Below are 27021 nucleotides of genomic sequence, written 5' to 3'. Positions count from 1 at the left end.
GATGTGGGTGTATATACTCTTACCAAATAGGATGCATAAGGAAGCTTGTCAAAAAAATTTTTAACTAATCACCTTCAGAAATCACATTTAATAATGAATGACTCTTAGTGGAGCTCTATGAAGACTATTCACTTCTAGATAAACATCTCTTTTCATCAATTATTCCTTTTTTTGGGGTCTATGGCTGCATAAAGAAAAATATATTTGTGCTTTCATGTATGTGTAGTACTGTTCCATGATTCAAAATACAGGTTTAAGCAAATGTTCAGTTAACTGCATACATTCTTATCTGAGAACTGACTCTTCCAAACACTGATGACATGAAGAGATGCAAAATCTTAGTTTCACTGTGGGTAGCAGGAATGGGAAGGCTATGAAGGACAGGGAGAAAAGAAAGTGTGCTTCAGAGTGACACCTCTAGGCCAATTGAGGACTGGATGAATACATCTTCCTCCTAACAACATCAAGCAATACAGTGAAAACCAGGGATTTCTTGGGGCTTTACAGATTCCCTTACCTAAGATGAGGCATTTAAGTAGAGGATGAAATGTATTTAATTATAAGAGTATACAGAAATATTCCTATCCGCCCCTCTCAAGAGAGAAACAAACATTAGAATACATCATCTCTCATTCATGACACGCAGAACATAGCAGATGTCTTCTCTTAGTCCATCCAAAGCCAGCACCTCAACTGGTCTGATTCTAATGGTACGTCCACACTACCCGTCAGATCTGCGAGTAGCGTTCGATCTATAGGGGATCGATTTATTGCGTCTCATCTAGATGTGATAAATCGATCCCCGAACATGCTCCCGTCAACTCTGGAACTCCACTAGGGCTAGAGGCGGAAGCGGAGTAGACAGGGGAGCTGCAGCCATCGAGGCTGTGCCATGAGGACGGGAGGTAAGTCGAAATAAAATAAGTCAAGTCAATTTCAGGTCTGCTATTCCCATGGCAGAAGTTGCGTATCTTACATCGCCCCCCGCAGCATAGACCAGGCTTCTGAGATAAAAAGTGGACTGTAGAAAAATTACAATTATTGCATCTGTATTACAGATTTCCATGTTACATAATATCTAGTGTTTACATAGTGCTTTTCATCAGTAGATGGGAAAGTGCTTTACAAAAGGAAGTCAGTATCATTATCCCGTTTTACAAATGGGGAAACTGAGGGACAAAGAAATGACGTGACTTGCTCAAGGTCACACAGGAGGGCAACTGCAGACCTGGGAATAGATTCCCAGTTTCCTGAGTCCAGCTATTAAGCCACTCTGCCTCCCTTCATATTATTCAGGACTGCAAAATAGCCCATTGTCTACATTCTATAGAACAACTACAACACTGACCTGTAATCTGATTTAAAAACTTGCAACATTCAAATGCATTATTAAGAGGCTCCTTTTTTCTTAAATAATCATTAGTCAAGGTAATTTTGACAAAACTGGCCTTCTCCAAGGCTTACACCTCAAGACCTGAACTCTCATAGTCAGTGGCAAACTACTACTAGCCCAGACTACAACTTTAATCAATATTCCAACAACAACATCTTTACTTTAAAAGATTTAGAAAGTGAATAATATTAGCAGTGGATTTACAATCTAGTTAAGGTTTACTAGAAATCTATCAAATATTAATAGAAAATGAACATAATTCCCTCTTATTACTAATCAGAAATTAATGGTTATGATTGATGCTTACAGTTAACTAAATTAAACTGACACAAAGAGAAAGGAATACCGCTTCACAATATGTAATTATGGGCTTAATCCAGCAAACATTTAAGCTGTTTGCAGGATTGGGTCCTATGCTAGGATGTAGTGGTTTTAATTTACAAAATATAATCTACAAAAAACAGAAGTTGTCCCATTTCAGTTGACAGACACAGCTAATTAGACCTACATTAAGGCCTGCCTCTCTTTCCCCCATCACCTCCAAGATTCAACTTGTATAATTAAATTATTTAATGCAGGATCTCTTACCTTTGCCTTTGTGCTTTTTCTGTTTCTGCTCACTTAATTTATCCAGTGGTAAGTCACTGAGGTCCAGGCTGTACAGGTTTCTAGCTAATACTTTTGTTAGTGTCTCCATAGTCAGTGACCACTCAGTGGCCAGCTCTTCCCAATATGTCAGTGATGACATTACAGACAGCAAATCATCCCAAAGCTCTCGAGAGATGTACACGTTCAGATTTGCTTTGATCCAGGCTACTATAAGAGTCTAAAAGAATAAGTAATTTAAGTGACAATAGTTGGTGTGTTAACATAAGGCAACAGAAGAGTATTAAAGCATCAGACTTTACTGTCTGAAACAAAAAGTTGCCATATAGTGCCCACAACACACACCCACCCCTACCTCACACAAATCTTACATGAATTTCCATGTGATGATTAAGCCTTTTTGTTTTCACTCATAGTTATGTGGTATGTTAGGTTATTTAGCTGTGGGAACAAATTGGCTTGATTCATAAAAGATTTCTTCAGATCGTAACATAGTTTAGTTTGGATTACATCCCATGCATTTTGTTTCTTTTCTTTTTTTAAAAGCATTTGGAGAATCTCCTGACCTCAGAGAAGCCATCAAAAGAGCAACTTGAGGCTATCTACTTTGAATGACTCTACTGCTGGCCTATCCCCATAGATCAATGCATTTTCTGCACAGGTAGGGCAACCACTACAAGGGGAAAAGGGTGGGGCTGCAGTTTTCAAGCTAAGCACATGGCAAAAGGAGAGAGACTAAAGAAAAGTGTTGCTCGGAAGCAAGTGGGGCCTGACCACTGCTACATGAAAATAGGATATGCAGGAAAGAAGTCATCAGGGACTTTGCCCTGCTGGAAATGCTGGCAATCCTTGGATGCACAGAAGAGATGAGATCAGACCAAGGCTTTAGAGCTGTGTACCGTCCCTGCTCCAACTCCAGGCAAAAACCTGCAGCTTCACTGCTCTGTGTTCCGGGCTCTGCTCAAAAGCCCTGGATCAGACTGGATGGTATTTTTCCAAAGAACTGTAACTCTCAAGTGCTTTAACAGTAACATGACTACAGTTCAGAAACTCCTTTACTGAACTGGATTCCTTGTTTTCTTGCCATGTTATCCCCAACATGGGCTTCTAACTTAATCCAAGTGCCCACAGCATCAGTGGAACTCTGGGAAAGCATATGTAAGTTAGTGGGAGGCTCAGGAGGTCTGAGGGATTTGGTTTAAGGGTCTAGGCTGGCTGAACAGCAGAGTCCCATGTCCCAACCCCAGCCTCATGTCCCCATACCTGAGCCCCCAACCTGGCCCTCCCCACTCCCTGTCCTTCGGGCCAGTCCCTGGAGCCCCAACGGGTCTCTTTCCCTCCCCCGTCTGTCTCCAATCACCTGCTTCTGCCACATCCCAGCCTCCTACCATCTCCCCAGGGCTGCTATCTGGAGTCTCATTGGTCCCTCCCACTACCCAAAGCCTCTTTCCTGCCCCTCTACTGTCCCATCCCCCAGAGCAGCATCGTACCTCTAGCTGATCATAGACTCCAACAGCTTCATCTCCTCAGTCCAAGCTCAAAAGTACTCACACACATTGACACCTTGCTTTGCGCCCCAGATCCCAGCCCACACCCATTCCTCTCCCCTCTGGCCCACTTCTGTTATTTGGCTCAATTGGTGGGTACGGAGGAATGTTCAGAGGGGTGAAGGGGAACAGTAGCAATGCCAGATGCCTCAGGCCAGCCTCGTGCATCCCGTTTTCAGATAAGGGAAATAAGGTCACCTTACTCTCTGGGCAGGGCGGGTATGGAGCTGGCAGGCAAACAAGGGTATGGGAAGGGAAGCTGGACCTTGACAAAAAATTATTACCCCCAACTTAGACAAATAGTTGTCAGTATGTTATATATAGTAATGCTATTATCAGATGCAATTAGCCCTTTAACATCAGTGGCCTCAATATTTAGGCAATATGCTTATTAAAAATTATAGTCTCACATATAACAAGAGAAAAGGTGGGTGATGTAATTTTTTTTTATTGGACCAACTTCTGTTGGTGAGAGACACAAACTCTGGAACTTACACAGAGCTCTTCTTCTGTCCTGAAGCCATGTAAGCTCAAAAGCTTCTCCCTCTCACCAACTGAAGTTGGTCCAATAAAAGATATTACATCACCCACCTTGTCTCCAATACTCTGGGACTGACTCGGCTACAATATCACTGCAGATGACAAACACGGCAACTGCTTTTGTTGCAACCAGCCTCATAGCCAAAGTTAAAACTCGTATTAAATTTTTATTTAATTGCCTGAAAAAGAGGTCCTGCAAGTCTTCCTGCTAAAGTGGAGTTCTTTCTTCCTTGATTCTGCAGGAAAGCCTGGGATGGCATCTTCAGCACAGATTCTGTGACCCTGAGCAGCACAAGTAACATCTGCTCCCTGCAAAGCAATATTCAATTGAGTTACTTTTTCCAGTATATATTTGGGCGGTGACACTTAATAAATGATCATTGTCTACGTTTCTCCCCTTACACAAACATTAAAAAAAAACAACACAGAAAATGTAAGGGACAGAAACAGCTCAACATCAGACTGTTTTTAAGAAGTCTATCACTCCTGCCCCTTACTGTCTGCCCCTCCACTGCCACAACAAGGAACCCCTACAGGATTCCCTTCCATGTGTCATATAAGGCTTTCTACCTGCTCTCTCAAGGAAGCATGGCTCTCAGGAGTCCCAAATGGCAGCAAAGTTATTTTTAGTTAGATCACTATTTCTGAACCTAACCTACCCTTTAAAACCAAATAAGAGTATTTGGCAGGGCACTGGTGTCATAACAGAAGATGATTTTTCTAAACATACTCTACCAGCTCTAAAGAGGATGGCACGGTGTCTTCACAGTCACAACTGAATAATGTTGGTTGAAGGTTTATTTAAAGTTATATGAAGCCTGTGAAGGTGTTACACTTAAAATTATCATCTATTGGAATTTGCTAGAGAGATTCCCATTTTACTCCCAAGTCTCCACTGGAAAGCTGAGAACCAAGTCTGACTATTGTTTTTCCATATATGGATACATAGTGATGGCAGCCCTACTTATGAAGAACTCAGGAGATATCAATAAGGGACAATGAAATTTAAATTACAATGAAAAGTTGGAAATTTAAAATTTGCTGTTGCTCTCTGCTGCAGCAGACCATGGTAGCATTCTACTATTCCATTAGAACAAGGCCGGGGGGGGGGGGGGGGGGGGGGAGGAAAGAGAGAGAGACCGATTGACTACAGAAATGGCTCCGCTTTGGAGCTGGGTTTTGCCCCATGTACCTGGTTTGTTAGAAAAAAAAAATGAGCTGGTTAAAGTGCGGATGGACTTTTGCATAAAAAATCCTGAAACCAGAATAAAATTGCAGACAAGGACCATTACAGACCTTTAAACACTAAATTACTGAACTTGTATACACCCACTACCTTCATGTTAGCCCTACTCCAACACAGATCTCTGAAAAGAATCTTCCTATAGCTTTCCTAGGTGAGTGGACGAGTATCCCCAGGTCACAGAGAGCAGGACAAAGGAGAACAAAAACAAGTCTATGCTCCTTTCCCCCGCAAAAACAAACTGAAGTGGTCACGGGTAATACGAACACCTTACCACCATGGGAGATGAAGGGGGGGGAGGAAATACCCACAAACAGGAAGTGGTAGAATGGGCACTCAATCCCAACATCCTTCCTCCAAAAGTGGTACAGTTTGGCTTCCCCAGCTCTTGGCTCTCAGGCATGATTTCCCCCAATGGGGAAGTGAGTAGTAATGAACCCAGCTTTTAGCAGGGTTGAGGCCAGTAAACGGGATGGCTATATACACTGCCCCCACCTTCCCAAAAGCTGGTAAGACTGGCCCAGGCATTGGAATAGAAGCCATCAGTGGACATACAGGAAGCATACAGATTATCTGCTTCTCCTGCCTCCCCACATCCCAAATGAGCATTCAGCATTAGCTACTCAGAAAAGGTGCCTGTCTATGAACTTTTCAGTAGCTCTGGAGAAAGGACAATTGCAGCTGCTTATCTTTGCCTCACAGCTCCTCTCACCATCACTGATGCTGTCTTTTAGTGCTGAGGGTGTCTATTTCTATCCCTTTCACTAAGCAGTCCCCTTCCAGCTAGGATGGAGGTGTCCACATTTGCCTGTTGTAATAGTTATCTAGGTTTATTTAAAGGGTTTGTTTGTTTGTTTTTTGCAGGAGGAAGGCAGGAGATGGTCCATGTGTACTTTATACCATCAATTCCAGCAAAATATTTTAAAGTAAACCTAGATACGCATCGCTCTTAAAACATTGACTTGTTGAGAGAAACTGACTCACTTAGTAGAAACCATTTCATTGGACTTCCTGGGTATTAAAAAAAGTTTTAAATATTCGGTCCAGTTCATTAAAAATCTTAAAGATAAAAGCATAAGCTTTTTACCAAGTCTTCTTGTCCATTGTTACTTGCACCACCATGTGACGGTAGATATTAAGAATGCGTTTACACATATCAGTGTGCTCATCCAAAAGAGTTTTAATTTCATTTGCAGGCTCAAGAAGAAATATATTTGAAGAGTTTATTATAAAAACCTATAAACAAAAGAAGTGGCAATTAAAATTATTAGCCTGAAAAGCTAGCCAGTTTTAGCTCTAATTAAAACAACTCAACAGATAACTGTAGAAAATAAAAGTAGTGATGTAAATTTTCATAGGTACATCACTTGTTTAGCCTGCTTTATTGAGTGACAAATTCAGAATAAAATTGGTTTAAGTTTCAGTTTAGCAGAAGAGAAAAGTTTTCACATTTTCTGTACAAATTTCTTCAGATATATTATATGGTGAATTACTCAAGGCTGTTTTAAAACTGGAGAACATCCAACAGCATAAACCCACTGCTGTCCTCTGTAACTCTGCAACCACAAAATAACACTTGATAAAACCATTACAGCATATCTATATACACACACAGTGTGCCTGACAATGATGGTGGAATTTCTATATTTTGGGACTTCAAGTTTTTATCCCACAGCGTACAGCACTGCTTGCTAATATTTGGGATATTTACCAAAGAGGCTGCCCTACACTTAGCAGTATTCTGGGAGTTTTGTATAGCTAGCCCAAGATTCCAACACTCCAGTCCATACTGCCACAATGAACTCTAAAGTATCAGAGTTAGCCATGTACAGTTACCTTCAATTCTGCAAACAAGTCTTGCTCAGCATTTAAAAACAAAAACAAAAAACAAACAGAACAAAACAGCAAAGGGAACAATTTAGAAGAACTAAGAAAGGTGATCGCAATCTTTGAAGCATTATTTATGGGACAATGCTCCAAGATGAGCAGCCTGACCTCAATGTCTGCTGTGCTTAGATCCTGGTCACCATACCTGCCCAAGATGAGTGCCAATTTTGAGACTTGGTCCAGTGTCTTGATAGGACTTCACTGAGAATCTAAAATGAGTGGCTGAAAATCTTTCAGATAAAGACACACCTTTCATTCTTTCTGTATGCAAACATACAGAAAGTCTAGCCTAACATGACAGCTAGACTCTCAGTATGAGAATAGCTTTACACATTGTGGAGACTAGCCACAAATAAAGATTAACACCCACTGGAACACGTACATGTGCAAATTTCTTGGAAATGTTATTGCATTCAGGGTAAGCAACGAAATATATACAATCCTAGAGAGGCCTATTACTAATAAGCATTCCTCTAAAGTAAGAAGCATTTGTAAATAAGGCTTCCCAGCTGCAATGGATCTACTGATGGAACTCAACTGCCCATTCTCCATCTACTAGACAAAGCACTAAGCAATTCAACCAGAAAAGGTACTAAATCTACTGTGTTGTAAGCCTTTGTTGATCACAAACGTGATGTCCTGGATATTTACTTTAGCTGGCCTGCCAAAGTGCATTAAATATGGTGTTTCAGGAACTCCGGCTTGTACCAGCTGGGATACTAATTTTACCATGCACACCAAATGTTAATAGAGTGCAACCACAGGGATTCTTGTGATCCTGCCTATTCTTTGCTTCCTGGTTAATGATTATCCCAAGAGCAAGACACTGCTTTAAATACTGCCTCCAAAAGAACAGAATATGCCTCATGAGGCTGAAGGGGAGATGAGATGCCTTTTGAAATGTCCCAATGCCATTTTGGGATGCTGTGGTTTATACAACACTATATGACAACATGGGGAGATTTTCCAGACAGACAGAATAATTTGGAGACAAAGTTAATACATCTCAGCAGCCTCCAATTCCTGGTATACAGGAGACCATGTCAGGAAAGCTAACTTAATGCAAAGTGTTCTCTGCTAACACAGCAGCAAATGGGAGAGAAGAGAAAATAATCAAGTCTCAACAGTCATAGGCTACCAACTGAACTGTGCACTATCTGACTTCGAATACTACCGCTACGATATGGATAATGCTCAAACTGATTAAGTATGGGAGTATCTTTTATTTATTTATTTATTACAGCCACTACAATTTTTGATGAATTTCTCTGTTTCAAATTCGAAGAGACAAAATACTTCAGGTATCAACGTTTTTATTTCTCATTCTTTAGGAAACCATGAAACGTGGTATATTGTAAAATACAGCTTTTAATAAACAATCACCCCCCAACTTGGGATTTGAAAATAATATAGTTTGTTAAGATTGACTGTACATTTGAATAGCTTCTGAGTTACTGCGCTGAGGAAGACATTAGGTTTCGGGCCTGATCAAGTGCTCATTAAGTCAACGGGAGTTTTTCCATTGGATTTCAACAGGCATTGAACAAGGTCATTGGGGACAGCATTAGTAAGAAAGAGTAGAGTAGGATAACAGGTAAGACAAGGACAACGTGGAGGTTAAAGGAACCACTACTAGAATGAAAGGATTCCCGAGCGAGGTTGGTGGAAGGTGACACTACATTAATACTCCAGACTAAGTTCTCACTCTTCCTTTTTCATGGTGGGAGTAGAGGCCTCAAATATTTGCATCAGAAGTTGAGCCTGGTTTTCTGATTCTTCTGATTTGCATCTCTTGGCCTATACACTCATGAAGTCATTGGTTATATAGCTGCAGTTTTACTCTCGTCTGCTTTGGGTATCTGCAGCTCAATGTTTAGTCCTTTGCTAGCTTTTTCCTCTTCAAGTTTTTAGAGGGAGGTCTGGTAATTTTCCTTTTCTGTTCCACTGAAATGGAAGCAGCTGCAACAGAAGGGGACTCTCAGCACCTTCTAGACTCAGCATGGCAGCTGTGCCTTCTTGGCCTGTTGAAGAAGCAGAGCAGAGATTAGTTATATTTGGAAGCAGGCATTTATTCCTGTTGCAGGACTGAAATGCTGCTGTGTGCTGGACTTGAAAGAATTTAGCGTTCCCACTGTTAAGGTCTGCCTCGGGAAGTCACTGGTAAAATACTATGCATTCTTTAGAATGTGTGCCATTAGTTTCAGAAATATCTATTCTTGATTAGTGCTTTTAGAAGCAATAGTAAGGAACTGAACAAAGAATAATCATATACATACTTTTCCAAAATTCCTAATGCTTTTTATGTTTGTGCCCTTGAATGTTGTCTTTATTATAAGGAGAAAGAACAGATGTGAATATGTGTACTAAATATTTATCCTTCTCCTGCAGGCCAATGAGGAATTTTGGGCTTCATGTACCAATTACTTTATTACTGCTTGGGACTTTGGTTCCCAATAAAACATAATGCCTTACCTCAATCTGGTGTTCTATTTGGCTTTAATAAGTTTAAATAAGAGACAGTTAAATGAGTATGATCACTATTTCTCTCCTTATGAAATCAGCTATACTGACAACTAGAAGCTTACAGAAAAAAAGCAGTTTGGTTGCAAAGGTAGCAGGAATGGGAGTTTGGCTATGCCACATTAATGGGGGGGTGGGTTGGGCAGAGAACAAAGCAGCACCAGAGATATTCTAGGCTCCATTTGCAGCTTTGTTCATCTCTGGGAAATGGTAAGCATACTTTTTTACTGGCAGCTACCATTGTCCTTTTAACATCAGCATCTTGCAATGCTGACACAGTAAACCCCCTTCTATTTTCAAGCACACACCAGAAATAAGATTTAGTAAATGTAGAGAGAGCACAATACCTTGCATGAACGTCTGCCTGTCTTGATCGCTCTGGTTTGTCTCCTCTGCCAGCTGTACTTCATGTGGTAAGACACACTGTTTGGGACTCAAAGCGTATTCACCTTACTCATTTGTTGCGGTGGCTCTGATAAACTGAGGCGGCTTGATCAGTGGCCCGGCCTGGCCCGGCCCAAGAATAATGTATATTACATCAAAAAAAGGGCAGGTTATTCACGCTGAACCAATGCTACTGTTGTCGTCTCCGGACTTACTTTACCGGAGGCTTTAATGTTCTCCCAACAATGCTTGGCATTTCATCCAATCCATAGTTTAGCTAATCTGACACCTTGCTGTAAATTTCCTTATTGTTGTCAAAGAGAACGCAATATGGATGGAGTTTTCACTTCAGATCCTGATTGCAGAATCACAGAAATGTAGTGCTGGAAAGGACCTTGGAGAGGGCACCTAGTCGATCCTGCTGCACTGAAGCAGGACCAAGTAACCTAGACCATTCCTGAGAGGTGTCTGTCCAACCTGTTCTTAACAACTTCCAATGGATTCCATACAGCCCTCCTTGGAAACCTATTCCAGAGCTTAATTGCCCTTATAGTTGGAAAGTGTTTCCTAATATCTAATACAAACCTCCCTTGCTTCAGATTAAACCCACTACTTCCTGTCCTACCTTTGGCGGACACAGAGAACAACTGACCACTGTCTCCTTTACAACAGCCCTTAACATCTCTGAAGATTTATCAAGTCCCCCTTCAATCTTCTTTTCTCAAGACTAAACATGCCATTTTTTTTTCAACCTTTCCTCATAGGTCAGATTTTCTAAACCTTTTACTGTTTTTGTTACTATCCTCTGGACTCTATCCAGTTTATCATCATCTTTCCTAAAGTGTGGCACCCAGAACTGGACACAGTATTCCAGCGGAGTCCTCAGAAATGCTGAGTAAAAAGGGGAAATTACCTCCTGTGTCTGGCATATGACATTCCTGTTAATACACCCCAGAATGATGATAGCCCTTTTTTGCAACTCCATCACATTGTTGATTCATTTAATTTGTGATCCACTATGACCCCCAATCCTTTTCAGCACCACTACCACCTAGCTAGTTCTTCCCCATTTTGTGTCTTATTAATTACTTGCATTACTGCAGCACTTACATGCTTTAGTCATGGGCCATGACCCTCCCTCAGCATTGCTAGAGGGAAGGGGGTGAACACAGGAACCCTTCAGTGGCCACTGATAGAGCACCCCCACCTTATACTGTATATTACATCAGGCCTCACACACTCATTGCCCCAACACATTATTATCACAATATCTTTCTCAAAGGTGTCATCTTAAGGTGTCATCTAAAGGTATCATATGTAAACTGGCAACACGCTGAAAATCATTGTGTGATGTATGCATGGATTGTATACAAAGAGTTGTAGATGTGTGCTGGAAATATGATTTTAAAATGTATTTGGGAGGCACAGCATGAACCCAGACAAAAATGTGCATTTACTTATGTGACCTGTTTGGTTACAGGCAAAAGTACAACAGAAATACATTTATACATAAAGTAAACAGACATCAAGCTAAACGAGAGGGGGAGAAAACCATTTAACCACCACACTGAGGGACCTAATCTGCACCCCAAGAAACCTTTCTGAGAAAGTCAATGGACTTTGAAGTATTATAAAGGGGAGCAAAGAGACAGTTATGTTACCATTCACCTAAGGGTTGATAGGCACAATGGGTGCTGTATCCTATTAATGCCAATCCTCTTGGCCTGAAAGGCAAGAGTTGGTGAAAACTTCACTGTAAGCGAGAAACTTGCTTACACAAAGATTGTAACTTGCTGAAATTAAGTTTTAATCACTAGAAAGTGTTTTGTTTGCTTTGTAACCACACTGGTCTTCTATTCATACTCAGTATCACTTCAATCTGTTTTTTTAATAAACTCAGTTTTGTAATAAAACAAGAATCTCTCTGTGCGGTGTATTAAACTGGAAGGTAAGTCCTCAGTGAGCAATACAGGCTGGCGCGTACATTTTCACTTTGGAGGCAGTGAACTTAATTTCTGTCAATGTCCAGTGAGGAGGGACTGGACACTTCAGAGAAACATCTCTGGGTAACTCAGGAGTTGGGATTCATGGTTTGTTATCTGCAAGGCAAGATTTGGACTAACAGAGTCCTGAAGAGCTTGGTGGCAAGGCAGACAAGCTAATGTCTCAGGTTGCTCATACATGGTTTGGGAGCAGCAAAAAAGAAAAAACAAACAAACAATCTCTCACTTGCTGAGGCTGAGAGGAGTTACACAGGGGCTCACAATTCTGGGTACCCCAAGCAGGAGGTCACACATCTGTCTATACATTCTATATTATAGGAACAGTTTTCCTTACAAATCTTCTTGAGTGTCTTTATTAACTATTTGTACTACCCTGGTACCTAGAAGCTCAAGATATAGACCAGGACCCCCATCGCGCTAGACGTTGTATAAACACAACAGCGATCCACATTAAAGGTTAATGGAGTGAGGGAGGAGCAAATGCACATCTCTGCTGCTGCTACTGTTTGGTTGGATTCTGCCAAAGAAGAAACGCATAGGGTGAAACAGTAAAAGCAATCTTCATGCCAGAAAAACCTAGCCTGCTATGCACTAAGGCCATGTCTACACTACAGCTGTTACAGTGGTACAGCTATGGCACTGCAGCTGTGCCACAGTAGCATCATAGTGCAGATACTTCCTACAGCAATGGAAGGGGTGTTTCTGTCAATGTAGTTAATTTACCTTTCCAAAAGGTGGTAGCTAGGTTGAAAGAAGAATGCTACCATTGACCTTGACATGTTTACACTGAAGGGGTTAGGATCAACCTAACTATGGGACTCAAGGTGCAAAAATGCCCTCAGTGATATCAATTTAATTTTTAAGTGAAGACCAGGCCTGAGTATCTGTGTGGACCCTGCTGCCGCACTCTACTCCTATTTCAAAGAGGGGTAGCTCTTGGGGACTGTTAGTGAATAGCAGCAAGGTCTAACCAGAGAATTTGCATAGACAAGCCCTATGAGACTTGCAGTCTCCTCTCTGCAAAGCTTCCCGGTAACAACTAAGATCAGCAGCCTGTATGTCTGCTAGGGAGAAAGATCAGTTCTCCCCATTCCCTAGTACATCACATCACAGAGTCTAATGAGTCTCTGCTTAACATCATATCGCCTACAACTTTAAAAACTTATGCTACAGTTGCCTGATGAGTGCAGGAAAGCTCAAGGATTTTTTCTTTCAATTTAAAAAAGGTTGGGGTTTTTCCACTCAGCAACTAAAAAATGCCTGTAAGCATGCTCAGTGGACATCCAATACTGCTAAGACTTGTGCTCATAAATGACTTTATGCATCTGAATAATCCCATGGTGAGACTCAAATGTACACTGAACACACGAAAAGGTTAAAAAAAATAAAAAAAACCCAAAAAACACAGTGTGTCTTATAACACAAGAACAAGGCATTTTGCTCAAAATGTCCTCTGTGCTGAGACCAGTTATAGAAAATTTCAATTCCAAAAGCAGAATTTTCAGGAAGTTAAAAACAAATGAAAATATAAAGGCTATATACACAACTCTAGCTAATCTTTACTACAGCATTTGCAACTTACAACAATAGTATTGAATAAGTTATTTCTATTTAAAATGCAGCCATGCAAAGTTCCAAAATTCCTTGTATTTATTTACATTTTTAAATGTAAATAAACTGTTAATATAATATTATTAAAATAAGAACAAAGATCTAATAAGTGTTTATCTCCAGCTATAACATTAAGCCACCACATGTGTTCTAATATAGATAAAATTTCATAAAGTAAACAGGACAGCACTCATCAATTCATACAATCAATCTTCTAGTGTGGATTAGTTTAGATAATTTTTTCTGTAACGCCCTGTAGAATGGAGTACACTTTCTGATGTAGAAATGAAGATATGGAATAAAGATTTTTTTCCTTGTGTGAGCCAACAGTAGTAAATGCAGTCCTGTATACTATGTGTTAGTTATGTCAAAAATGAAGAAAGAATGCAGGAAGTCAATAAGAACACATTAAACTATCATTATAGCTTTATTACCCATCTGCTTAATTAAATCTACAATCATCTAGCAACACTGAGATGCTATGGAACAGCAGGAGTTTCATTCTGTAATCATGTTCCGTTTTATCCATTAAAATTTTATTTACACAATATTAAAGAAAACACATTAAACAGGAAAGAATAAAATAGAGGGGGGGAAAAAGAGTGAATTCTGTACCTGTAACACTGATTGTACTCCAGCTCGTATATTTTGCTCAGCGATATCTATTTCCGATATTTTATGGGAAGCATCTTGGTGGCAGCCATTTCTTGTCCAACTTGAATTTTGAACATGACCAGAGTTTGTCATTTTTTCCTGAAGCATAAAATATTTTGTTTCTTAAACTCCCAGAGAAAAACCAAACAAATGGGAATTAGGTTTTTGCCCCCTTCTTTACTTAAGAAGAAAAAAAGGAGAAAATATGAGCTGAAAATGACTACTGGGAGCAGCCTGCCTCCCAGAGACTGGAAAATGGAAGAAGATGGTGCATGTCCAGGCACCTTAAAAAAAGGATAATTTAAAAAAAAAAAAAAAAAAAAAAAAAAGAGTCAGAGAACAAATATTCAAAATAATAGTGGAAAATTACCATATATACTCGATCATAAGCCAGTTCCTTTATAAGCTCACTCCCCCCTCCCCCCAAGATGGATAAGTAAAAATGGAAAATTTTTATTACCTGTTCATAAACCGACCCTATACTTCAGGGGTCAGCAAACTTTGGCTCCCGGGCCATCAGGATAAGTTGCTGGCAGGCCAAGATGTTTTATTCACCTCGAGTGTCCGCAGGCACAGAGGTAAACCTAAGTAAACAAAGTGCCCCGGCATACCAGCTGCTTACCCTGATGGGCTGGGACAGCAATTGGTGGAGAAATTTGGGGGCGGGGGTAGGGAGAAGCTCGGAGTCAGAGGAGTAACCCCTGTGATGACCCCCTACATAACTCCAACCCTAGCCCAGTACCCCCACACTCTCCCCATCTCCACCCTTCCCACCTTATCTGGGGCAGGCCAAACTGGGCAGCGCGGCCGCAGCATGCCTGCCCCGGAGATGCAGCTGCTTTGGAGTCTGGGGGAGAGCAACGTGGCCAGAAGCTGAAGGACTCTGGCCCAGCCTCTTCCCTTCTGGCTATGCTGCCTCTCCTTGCTCCCTCCATTGGGGAGAGGGGCTGTGTCCAACCTCTCCCTCTCTATACCCATTCATAAGCCAACCCACTTCTCTGGTGTTTCCCTTTTTTACTAAAAAAAAAAAAGTGGCTAATGAACAAGTATATACGGTAATTGCTACTTTGTCTCATTCTGCTTGGAATTATTTTTCATATAGTGCACAAACCACCTCCCTAAGTTAGTTTATACTTAGCAATGAACCATAAGGTAATATGTATGGATACAATTTTGTCACAGTAAAATTAGACAAAATTTACAGAGCAGTCATGGTAAAAATGTAGAAAATCAGGGTATGCCCAAGCCAGAGCCAAAGAAGTCACTGAATCCGTGACCAAATCACATCCTTACTAATGAGCCATACTACGGAGTACACTGCACGACTAAAGCAGTCGTAGTCCTCAGTGTCCTGATCCTTCTCGTACTGAAGTCACTGCGGAATTTTGCAGTTGACTTAAAATGTGCAAAGTCAGGCCTCAAGGGCATTTGGCTTTCACCCTGTGCATACTTTATTTATTAAAAGCCAATGAAAATGCTTACACTTATAGCTATTTTGAAGGGAATTGAAAAAAATAATGACAGCATTTAAAGATGGTAAGAGTCTGACTATTAGAGAAACTTATAATTTTGTTTTTGGTCCCCAAACTGAAGAGTTCTCTTAGGAAGCTCTTGGTAGGAGAATACATAGTGTCAAGTTCTAAATATATACATAAATCACTAACATTAAATTCCACTATTATAATTTAGATTAGGAATAGGTTTTCAAAAGGCATATGAGCAGTTAGGTGCCTGGCTTCCTATTGAAAGTTAAATGGACAGTCTGCCTCTGAAAATCTCCCCCTTAAATTTAATTTAAAATAGGATTTTTCTGTATTTGGTTTGTTTTATTTAACGCTGGCCCCTAGAAGTCAGTTACTGCTGAGTTAAATTTTTCCTGGTCATTTACATAAACAATCTGAACAGAGAACTGATATGAAGGTGAGGTGGAGGCATGAATTGAAGGATTTGGGAGTATAAAACTTTTAGGGGGGGCGGGGAGGGAGGCACCTTTACTGTGCTGCTATGCTATTTACTCATACCAAAGGGGACAGATTTGCGCCCTTCACAGTTTTCATCTCAATATTTCCTTTCACTCCTGCACCAACCAGACTGCTATGTGGAAACGAAGTATATATGCTAAATAGTTCAGGAAATGAGACATCTATTTAACAATGGTCTTTTTAAATTTGAAGAAGTTTTTTTACCTCATCTCTCTCGTTTCCCTTCTCCGCTGAATTATGTTCTGCAACATTTTCATCACAATCTATATTTACAGATGTCAATATTTCTTCAGGTTCTTTCATAAATAAAGGCTTATCTTCCTGTTGGATCCATTCTTGGTAAACCTTCACCACTTTCCTCATAGCAGCTGCTTCGCAAATTGGCAACAAAAATGCCTAGTTGGGGGGGGCGGGGGTTTATAACATTTGGAGACACGTTAGAATCAAACTACGTTATCTCACAACACTGCTAGTAGTAAACAGTTTCAGGAACATGCATTTTAATTTATGGATATGATACAAAGATAGAAAGTTGACGTGATTTAATTTTATTTAAAAAGTTTTCAGGATTCACTATACTGTACATTCTGTCTCTTTGGGGGAAAGGAAAAGTGAAAAACATCCAACTCACTTCTTTCAACTCTAGGAAAGCTCCCACCCCAGGCATCATGCTCTCCAGATGGAGAAACTGCTGCAGCCATTCTGCAGGAATTTAAACTAATGCTGATTTACATCAGTATTAATTTATTAACTTTCTCCATCTGCAATCTGGAACACCCTGAAAGTCAGGAGGAGGGCAAAGGACAGAAAGTTTTTGAGAAAAAAAGTGACACCTGGCAAAAAAGCTGTGCTGCTAGGGAGCTGGATGTAGTTAGCAGGGAAAGGAGCAGCAGCAGCCAGTGGGACTCCATGCGGACCTGTTCCTGCACAGATCTTAAGGGCCCTGCTGATACTGAACACCAAACTCATGAAAAGAAAAAGAAAAGAAAAAGAAAAAGAAAAACTCGGTGGAAGCTTCTGCTGCATCCAGTCCCATACATGGGGGGAGGCAGAGTAAGGGCCAATAGGGTTCTTAATTATATTAGCCATTTGAATGTGTACTGATAACAAAAAGCCATGTTTTACTGCTGCTATGAATGAGTGGCGCAAATCAGATGACAGAGAAAAAGCATTTTTTTAACTACAGTTATGAAAAAATGCATGTCAGGAAGTCAATTTGCTTGCAAGATGCTGCCCTCTTCAGGAAGTATTATGTAACTGTGGGGCTAATATAAAAGTGCTCTCAGATCAGCAGTCTCTCTAATGCAAGTCTTGGGGTTCTGCTAAACTTAACTATGTTCAAAGATAGTCTACGTTAATGCAATATACTTACTGGGAATTTAACTTTCTTTTAAATTCACAACTTTACCAGCTTGTGCACTTTTACTATACTAGTTGTATTAAAAAGAATAAAATAAACTGAACCAGTTTGCAATTCCCAGGAGCCATTGGATATACCAATATCCCAAAGAAATGCATGATTCTTGATATGAACAACTCATTCTCAACTTCAGGACTGAACACTTTAAAGGAGTATCAGAATGGCACCCAGCTATTCTGTAACTTCCAAAGTCAGATAAAAAGTAGGATAGGCAACTGCTATCTTTTAGAGTTTCTTACGCTTTTGCTTTGTAACACAGAATGCCCTACAGCTTTCAAAGTGCAGGAAATATGATGTGGCTGAGGAAATGTTGCCATACCTGTTGGGCCACTGTTATTAACGGATTCACAGACTCCAAAGCCAGAAGGGATCACTATGATAATCTTGTCTGACCTGTTTGCACAGGCTATAAAAAATTTTTTTCCTAGAAACTGGATTAAGACAGGTCTTATAGAAAGGTATCTGATCTAGTTCTAAAGACACCATGGGATGGTGATTCCATAATTTCCCCAGGGGTAAGCTCCTCTGATATTTAGTTATCCTCAGAGCAAGGAAATGGAGTCTTATTTCAAAGTTGAGTTAGCGTACCTTTAACTTCCAGCCACTGGATCTCGTTATGCCTCTGCAAGCAAGACTGAGAAGCCCCTCGCTATCAGATATTTTCCATGTATAAATATTCACACAAATTGATCAAATCACCTCTCAACCTTCTCTGATAAGCTAAACAGGTGGAGCTCCTTAAGCTTCACTTCACATTATTGTTTTCCAGCCCTTGAAACATTTTTGTGACCTTTCTTCAAACTCTAACATTCCCACATCACTCTTCAACTGTGGACACCATATCTGGGCACAGCATTCCTGCAGATGTTTTACCACTGCTGTGTACAGAGGCAAAGTCAGCTCTCTACACCCATTTAATAGTCACCCTGTGTACGTCCAAGGATCACATTAGTCCTTTCTGCCACAGCAGTACACTGTATGCTTACTGAGGTGGTCATCTACAACAATCCCAAAATCCTTTTCTCAGTTACTGATTCCTAAGACAGTGTCCCATTCCACAAGTATTGCCTGTATTCTTTGTTCCCAGATGCAGTAACCTTGCATTCAGCTGTATTAAAACACATTTTGTAGGATTGTGACCATTTAACTAGGAGATTCAGATCACTCTGTAGTACCAACCTGTTCTCATTATTTACTATCTCACCACACAGCATGTTATCTGCCAACTGTACAAAGATTTTATATCATCATCTAAATAGTGGATAAAAATATTGAGTAATAGACCCCAAAAAAATCAATCCCTAGGGGACCTTGCTAGTAACGGGGAGACAGCAGTAACTGGGGCCATTCTGAGATCTGTCAGTGAACCAGTTTTTAAACCGTCCAGCATGTGCCCTGTTTGACAAGATCTATCTTCCATGAAACCATGTTGATTGACATAAAACACTAAAAATATACTTTCGTTGACTGAGTTCTAAATTAACCATTCCATTATTTTACTTGGGATTGACATCAGCCTAACCAGTCTATAGTTCCCTTGGTCACCCCTTTTACTCTTTTTTAAAAATATTAATCTTCCATTCCTCAGTTTTCCAAGATTTGTTAAAAATTAACATCATGGGTAAGGGAAAGCCTCAGCTAGAGCTCCTCAGATAGTCCCGTGAAGACTGTTGGATACAAGTTGACCAAATGTTTAATTTTAGCAGATGCTGACTTGCAACCTCCTTTGTTACACATAGTAGACTTTCTATTTCATCCATAACATCAGAAGCAGCTGATACATACTCCTGTTTTGTATCAGATACAGAACAGAATTATCTACTGAACGTTTTTGCCTTTTCTGCATTACTATTTACAATTTTATCACCTGCATCCAGCAATGGACCTATGCCTGACCTAGGGTTCTTCTTGCTCCTAATATGTCAGGGATGGCCAAACCATGCTCATGAGCCACATGCGGCTCTTTCACAGTTCAAGTGCGGCTCAAAGAGTCCCCAGCCCCCCATTCTCTGCCTATCAGACTGAGGGGGGGGGTGTTTTGCCTCAGGGCTTCTGACCTCAGGTCGGGTGGTGGGGCTAGGGCTTCTTTCCAGCAGGGAGGGCGGTGTGCCTGCCAGAGCTCAGAGCTTCAGCCTTGCTCAAGTCCCTAGCCCCAGCAGGTGCACCTCCCCTCCTGCAGAGTTGAAGCCCCTTGCCGCAGGAGGTTGTCCCCCACCGCCACTCCAAGGCTGAAGCCCTAAGCCCTGGCAGATGCACCTGGCTCTTAAACTTCTGAAAATTACTGTACGCAGCTCGAAGGGTCAGTAAGTGTGGCCACTCTGTAATATGTTTTGAAAATACAGTACTTCCTTCCCCTACTCTGTTGGCCATTGATATTTTCATTTGTCTCATCAGGAGAGTGAGCAGGTAAAAGTGGATGGAGTAAGCAGCCAGACACAACCCTAAGGCTGATCTCCTCTTCACATTTCAGGTGGCATGAGAATGGGCTCAACAAGTCTAATAGCCTTTTAAAGCTCAACCCATCCATATCTTCCTAATTTTCTGTGGTCTGAGTGCATTCTAAGGCATAAAGCTCTTCAGAGTAGGGACACTCTTTTCACCACTTGTCCTAGGTGCTATGCAGACAACTGGAGCTTGAGCCCAAGGTGTCTAGGTACCACTATAAACAAGAATAAATACTAAAAATACAGCCCTTGAGCGCAAGAAATTTGAACTGAACATGCAATGAAAGAGATCACAGGCATTTAACCAAAAACTACCCACTTTACATGGATGCATTTCCAGTAAACTGTCTAAATGAACAGTGCACCTATTTGAAAATGCACATGTCAAGATTTAGATGCTTTACTGAGAATAAAGAACAGGAGTACTTTTGGCACCTTAGAGATTAAAATTTATTTGAGCATAAGCCCAGTTCAACGGATACTGAGAATGCTCAGTATGTCATTTTCAAATAGAAACTTAATTTGAGCCCAAACTTTTCATATTCAGCTACGGACATACTTCACAGTGAGGACCACATATTTACACTGCAAGTTTGAAATGCAAATATTTAGGTTGCTTCAGTAAAGTGTAAAATCTAGCAAACAGATTCCACTTCTTGCCATCCTCACTGTATAAATGAAAAACAGAGGAAGGGATTTTTCTAAAACATTCTCAAAGAAAAAAAGAAGTTTCTACAGCTCAGCCCAAATCTGGAACTGACTGCAGCAGCTGAGAAAATGTTATGCTAAAGAAAAAGGAGTTGAACAAGTTGCTTATTTTGACTCCCTCCTCAAATCTGCAATGCCTTCTTCACTAACTTTTTTGAGCATTGTTTGAAGTGGTTTTTAATAAATACATCAATCACTTCTTATATAATGGTAAGATATTTTCCTCCCAATTACACAAGATTTAGATCAAGTTTGAAAACTAAACTTCTCAAATTCTCTTTTTACTGCATTAAACTACGATGATCAACACATGATTTGATCATCTTAAATGCTCTCATACTAGAGTAAGATACCAAAAAATAAATTAATCAATTCACCTAAAAATATAGTAGAAAGATGCATTAGCACTAATTCACACTGACTAGTATTTAAGTTATATTTTAATATCAGAATAGTTTTCATTCATCTTCATGTGAAGTTCAAACATTTTCCAGAGTTTTCAATTTCCCTTCATTGCAATGAAACAGCAAACTAGCAATATAGCTAATTAGAATGTCAGTTTACCACAGTGAGTGCCAACTTTATTTTAACAGCTAATACTCTTCCCTTGCTCTAGCTCCCACCAGTACGTTTTCTTTAAGCAGAACAAATGAAGTTAGTTTCATACTGTATCTTACTGTGTTTTTAACGTTATATGTTGTCAATTTCGTATAATTTATAGGTTCTTACTCACAAGCAATTGGTAAGAGGGCCTCTGAAATCTTTAACCTGTTTTTATTGTCTGACTAAGATATTCTTTTAAGTGAACTTCATAAAGTCCTACTTATGCATGTACAATTACAGCATCTTACCATTCTTCTACATTACTTCACGGATACTTTTACAGCACTGGTCAAAATATGCAACTGCGTAAAATAGTGCTCTTGTAAAGTTTCATTATACTTTAAATTCTTAGGATATGTGCATTTACCCTCTTATAGGAAAGACATACAGGAACAGAACTACTCCTTTGCCCACTTCTATTCATCTTTGTTTGATCCTTGCCATTCTTCCAGATTCACAATTAGATAGGGAACAGCTAGGTAATCCAGATGGAAGATTTTTGGCTCCCTATATAGTTACTACAGTTCACTCAGATGACTTTGCTAAAATTGTATGCATTACATGAAGTCAAAGTTATGTCACTCAAGTGATGGAAAAACAAAACAAAACCAGGAACCAGAGGCAGATTATTCATATTAGTTGTTTTAAATTAGCTTTTGCTTTCCACACACAAGGGAGAGAGTGAGGTGGAAAACAGATGGCAAACTTTGCTGAACAAAAAACAACCTGTTTACCATTGGCCTAAATTAAAAAATAACAGTCTAAATAAAAACAACAAGGAGACCAGTAGCACCTTGTTGTTTTTGTGGATATAGACTAACACGGCTACCCCCTGATACTTGACATCATGAGTGGAAATAAAAACACAATCAAAGTTTTTACACTTATGTACACTCTTCCTTAACACAACCCATTTGAAATAAAAGCTATAAAATGTGATCAGGGTTTAAATTAAATTAAAACAAAAAATTCTTCCACACTTGAGGGTTTCTTTACCTGTCGAAATATCTCTGTAAGAAAGTTTACATTACTTCTTTTAGAAGAAAAGACTTTGCGGACTATTTCAATATCAGTTAGATGTTCTTCATCAATACTACAAAGGCTGGAGGAACTTGGTTCTCTTTCTGTTAGGGTGCTTGTATTAGAATGAGATTGTTCTGGCTCTGCATTTCTATCCGGTCTATCAGCACTGTCGTTTTTACTGTCTTCTCTAGAAGCCATGCTAGCAGCTGCTCTCTGAAACAAAAGAGCAGGAAAATAATTCTAGTAATATAATTTGAATACAATTCTTAAAACAGCACAGAGAATTCTGCAGACAATGTGCGAAATAAGTATCTCAAAGAACTACATATCTACTAGATTATGTAAAAAGTTAGTGGTTGTCTAAAGCCAGTTAAAGTACAGATCTCAAGCACAAGGGAAGTCCAGTTATTGTCCAGTCAGATCAATGACCTTTACTAAGAATTCTAATCTGCGTTTCCTTCATTCAGTTTGCTAACCTATAATTTGACATTTGTTGGGCATATTTAGAAGTATTATCACAAACAACCCAGTCTTACAAAACCTCAGCAAACAGAGCCACTGAAGTCAAATAGAATTTGGATTGCTGGACTGGGCTTTAAGCGAAACTGAGCATATCACCCTATGCAGAGAAATTACTGTAGATTTACTTCAACAATTCACTAAAAAATAATTTACTGATAAAAACATTTCTTTAGGTGAAAGAAAACAGTACTTCACAGTATATTTCTATTGTTTTGGTAGAAAAACCAAAGATTTCAATATTTGGCGATTCTTTCCAAATTGGATTCGGGTCTTGATATTTCATTTAAAAACAAATAGCCTTTCTTCAATCAACTAAAACCAAAAGCTATGTCTACAGAGCCGATGCAGTGCTTTAATATGGCTGTGTAATCCGTGGTGCCAGGGCTGGGAGAGAGCTCTCCCAGTGCTGTAATAAAACCACCTCCATGAGGGCTAGATAGAGCTGATAGCCACTATTTACATTGCCACTTTACAGTGCTGAAACTTGCATCAATCAGGGGGTGTTTTTTTCACACTCCAAGCGAAGACAGTTTCACCGCTGTAAGTAGTAGTGTAAACAAGGCCTAAGAGAAACATACAGTGGTAGAATTTCAGTGTTGACATCACAACAGAAGACTACTAAGAAGTCTTTCAAAATGGAGAAAAACTATTTGAAATGTGCATTTGGTAATACCTGAATATTCTTTGGTACAATTTCACCACCTTCCATCCCAGGAATATGAGGCCCTGTATGAGGTTTTGGCTCAAGCCAGAAAGACACCAGCCATCGAATGACAATAACACGAGCCTTAAGGAAAGGTTCCTTTGTGCAATATATCGCTTCATTGGTTTCAGCATCTTTCTTTACCATTACATAGTGCGGCTTTGGTCTCACTTGTGGTATCTCTGATGAAAAGCAAGCATTTTAAAATTAGTGTCAGAAGAAAGGCCTACCATCTCAAAGCCCCATCCAACCAAATTGAAATCCCAGGATTTCTGGGTTTCTGAAACTCCCAGTGCAGCATAATCATTGATTCCACAAGGGGATAGGACAGAGAGTCTCTCAATGGCAGTAAAAGGGTAGAGCACTAAGCTTCAAAAGGCAGCCCCTGGAAATTGTATTATTGGCCTAGAAGGCTGCAAACATTTCCTATTGGATGAACTGGTCCATTTATCTTTTCTTTATGCTCTCGTAAACAATTCTTAACAAGTAAAGCTTAATTTATATACAGTGCCTTTCTATCCAAATGATTCCCTAAGCTGTTTTAAAATTATGTACTCTATTGAGGAATTCTATAGCCTGCCACTGATATGGAATGAAACCCAGCAAAATTTTAAACAGCAAACAGCAACACTACACCACTGTTCAGAACAAAAAGTAAAAGGAAACCACCTTCCAATTAAAACTACTTGAGCAATTTTAAGTGGCAGAATCCAGTTACCTAAACTGGACTTTGGCCCAAACAAGCACAGCATTTTCATTTAAGGTGAGAAGAAACTGTCGTAGGTTTATTTTAGAAATGAAAAATTGTTTATAATTGATCAAATGGGTTATTGAGCTACAATTCATAGATGAAGTAATTCAACCATTTTGCAAAGGGTTATTTCATACCACTTAAGTCCTATGGTTGAACCTATGTTGATGCAGATCCACAGTTCCAGCACTCCTGGCATGGTGGGTTCAGAGCCTCTATTCTAGTCCACAGGCTTTAACAGCAGTTTTGAGGAACGTGTAACAGCCCTTGCTGACCTTTGTGGAGGCCAGCAAGTGGGAGGAAAGTATGTGGCATGAATATCACCTCCCCAATTTATAGGTTTTGTTTAAATTAGGATGTAAAGGTGTGTTAAATTGTGTTAGCTATCTCAATCTAACCAACATCTTTTAAAACTCTAGTTAACACAGGGCAAGTTATATTTTAACATATGCAAAAATTGTCAATTTAGAGCTTGGGAGATGACAAGCTCTTAACATGACCAGCCTAGCACATGATAACATATAATTTGCATTGTCTTGACTAAACTTTAGATGGTATTATGGAGTCCAACTGATCTGGTTCCGTGTTAATGGAGTGGATGTTAGCTAATGAGCAACATTGCTAATTTCTTTTGGTTCCAAAGAAATAACAGGTTTTCCCCTCTTCTAAATGTAATTTATTCATGATTCAGGGTGCATTAAGTTTGATATTTTTTTTTTAAACTTGGTTTTTAGTGCAGTGAGTGTATCCAAATGACTTGTATGGTTTAGATGGAACAGCAGACTGCCTCCTGGGATAGAAGCTTGGCTCTACGATTGGTCACCTAGAAGCTGAAGAGTGAGTAACTTTTTGGAGAAGAGGAATTTAAGATAATCTTGAAAGGATCTTGTCTAATTTTTAGAAACCTTTGATTAATTGTTAAGTGGAAGGAAATAGATAATTCTTTCTTTTCCCCTCACTGACCTTGATCCTTCTGCTCCTTTCCCTCCCATCCCATTCCTTTGTATTTTGTTGTTTAAGTTATTCCCTTCTGCTGTCCCCAGATTTTAGGAACGTGGGGTGAAATCAAACTATAAATTAAAAAAAAGATTTTTTAAATTTTGTAAGAGTTTCCGTAATTTATTTAAAGTGAACCAGAGCAATACAGAATCCTGGCTCTTAAATAATTAAAAAGAGAGGTCAAGTGGTGCTTCCATTAATACAGGTGAACTCAATAGAACTGAAAACATGCATTATAGATAAAGACCACATTTCCTAATAGATCCAAGTTCTCTGCAGGCAGCATCACTCAAAAAGCTGCATCTCTATATTGTAAGTTACAAAATGTTTAAGCATCTATAAAACATTAAACAACACTTACCAAGTACAGGGTTATACAAACTGGTCTCCTTACATATGTTTGGAAAAATATAAGGCAAGTAATATTTTTTAAAATATGAAAACAAGAATGAAAATCCCTTTTCTTGGTTTTCCTTGTTCTTCCATTCTAAACTCTTGACCTTAAAGAAAAACACATTTTTTTGAGGTTGAAACATAGGAAACATTGAAACAAATATTTCAAGTATATCAAATGTTTCAGAACTTCGCTGCAGTTTTGGTTTTTTTAAGTTGTCAAAAGTCAAATTTCAGTTTTAATTAAATTAAAGGTCAAATGCATTTTCAAGACTTGCTAAACGGAGCAAAGATAAAATAAGAAGAGAGATCTTATTGCTTAATTATACAAGAGAGATTATTAAAATGCATACAATCCAGTCCTAATGTAATAATTATAATGTTACATTTTCAAAATGGTGGGAGGGACTGGCTAGCTGAGAGATTAAGACGACTACGCAAAGCTTTTCCTTTAAGCTCTAGATGCAGCAGAATACTTAACCATATATGTAATTTTAAGCACATGTACAATCCCACCGAAATCAGAGATTACACATACTTTTAAGAGTATCAAGCCAGAGGTGACCCCTCCAGAAGTTTAAGTTGTAGTAAATCATCTTTCGGTTTCAAAGTTACCTTATAAAAACTATAAAAATACATTTGTGCTTACCTAAAAAATTCCTCTCTTTTTTGTGCAGTAATGTCCAGAGATCTGTTACAATGGGTACTTCAGCCTGCCTGCAGCTCGAGAGCAAAACCAAACCTGTCAATCACTGACAGCCAGGGTATGCTCTGCTTTCTGAAGTTCCTTCCAGTTCAGGTAACTTCTACAGCCAGGATAATTCAAATATACTTTCTTAAATTATAGATTGAGTAAATATGCTTTGAGAAAAAACAAATCAATTTCTCCTACTTCAGAATATGGTAAATTCCACCTACTGACAACATACCCAAATCCCTGAATATCAGTTTACATCTCTGTCCTGGGTAATCCACTTGTCTCCAGAATGGGCTAGATCTGTGGACCTTATTATTCAAAGGAGGAAATTTTCAGGTAAGTACTGAAAAGTTTTCCTCTTGTTCTTCATGCTAAGGTCCACAGACCC

At 39.5% G+C, this 27021-nt stretch overlaps 1 protein-coding gene across 13 annotated transcripts in view; it reads right to left on the bottom strand.

The window, feature by feature from the left end:
• Positions 1-27021, bottom strand: part of RALGAPA1 (Ral GTPase activating protein catalytic alpha subunit 1) — a 246975-nt gene that overhangs the window by 168684 nt on the left and 51270 nt on the right. For all 13 annotated transcript variants that reach the window (XR_003999976.1, XM_030559262.1, XM_030559256.1 and 10 more), the window contains exons 8-15: positions 25905-26043; positions 23764-23975; positions 22542-22781; positions 16575-16766; positions 14350-14487; positions 6417-6565; positions 4266-4395; positions 1982-2219 (exon numbers count right to left, since the gene is read on the bottom strand). Coding sequence is in view for 12 of the 13 variants with exons in the window: in XM_030559262.1 (XP_030415122.1) it covers positions 1982-2219; positions 4266-4395; positions 6417-6565; positions 14350-14487; positions 16575-16766; positions 22542-22781; positions 23764-23975; positions 25905-26043 (1438 nt within the window). In the remaining variant the exon portion in view is untranslated. The remainder of the gene's footprint in view (positions 1-1981; positions 2220-4265; positions 4396-6416; positions 6566-14349; positions 14488-16574; positions 16767-22541; positions 22782-23763; positions 23976-25904; positions 26044-27021) is intronic.

This window comes from Gopherus evgoodei, chromosome 4 (assembly GCF_007399415.2).
Source record: "Gopherus evgoodei ecotype Sinaloan lineage chromosome 4, rGopEvg1_v1.p, whole genome shotgun sequence".
NCBI classification, from domain to species: Eukaryota; Metazoa; Chordata; order Testudines; family Testudinidae; genus Gopherus; species Gopherus evgoodei.
The sequence above is the reverse complement of the archived record's forward strand: the minus strand, read 5'-3'. Positions and strand labels throughout refer to the sequence as shown.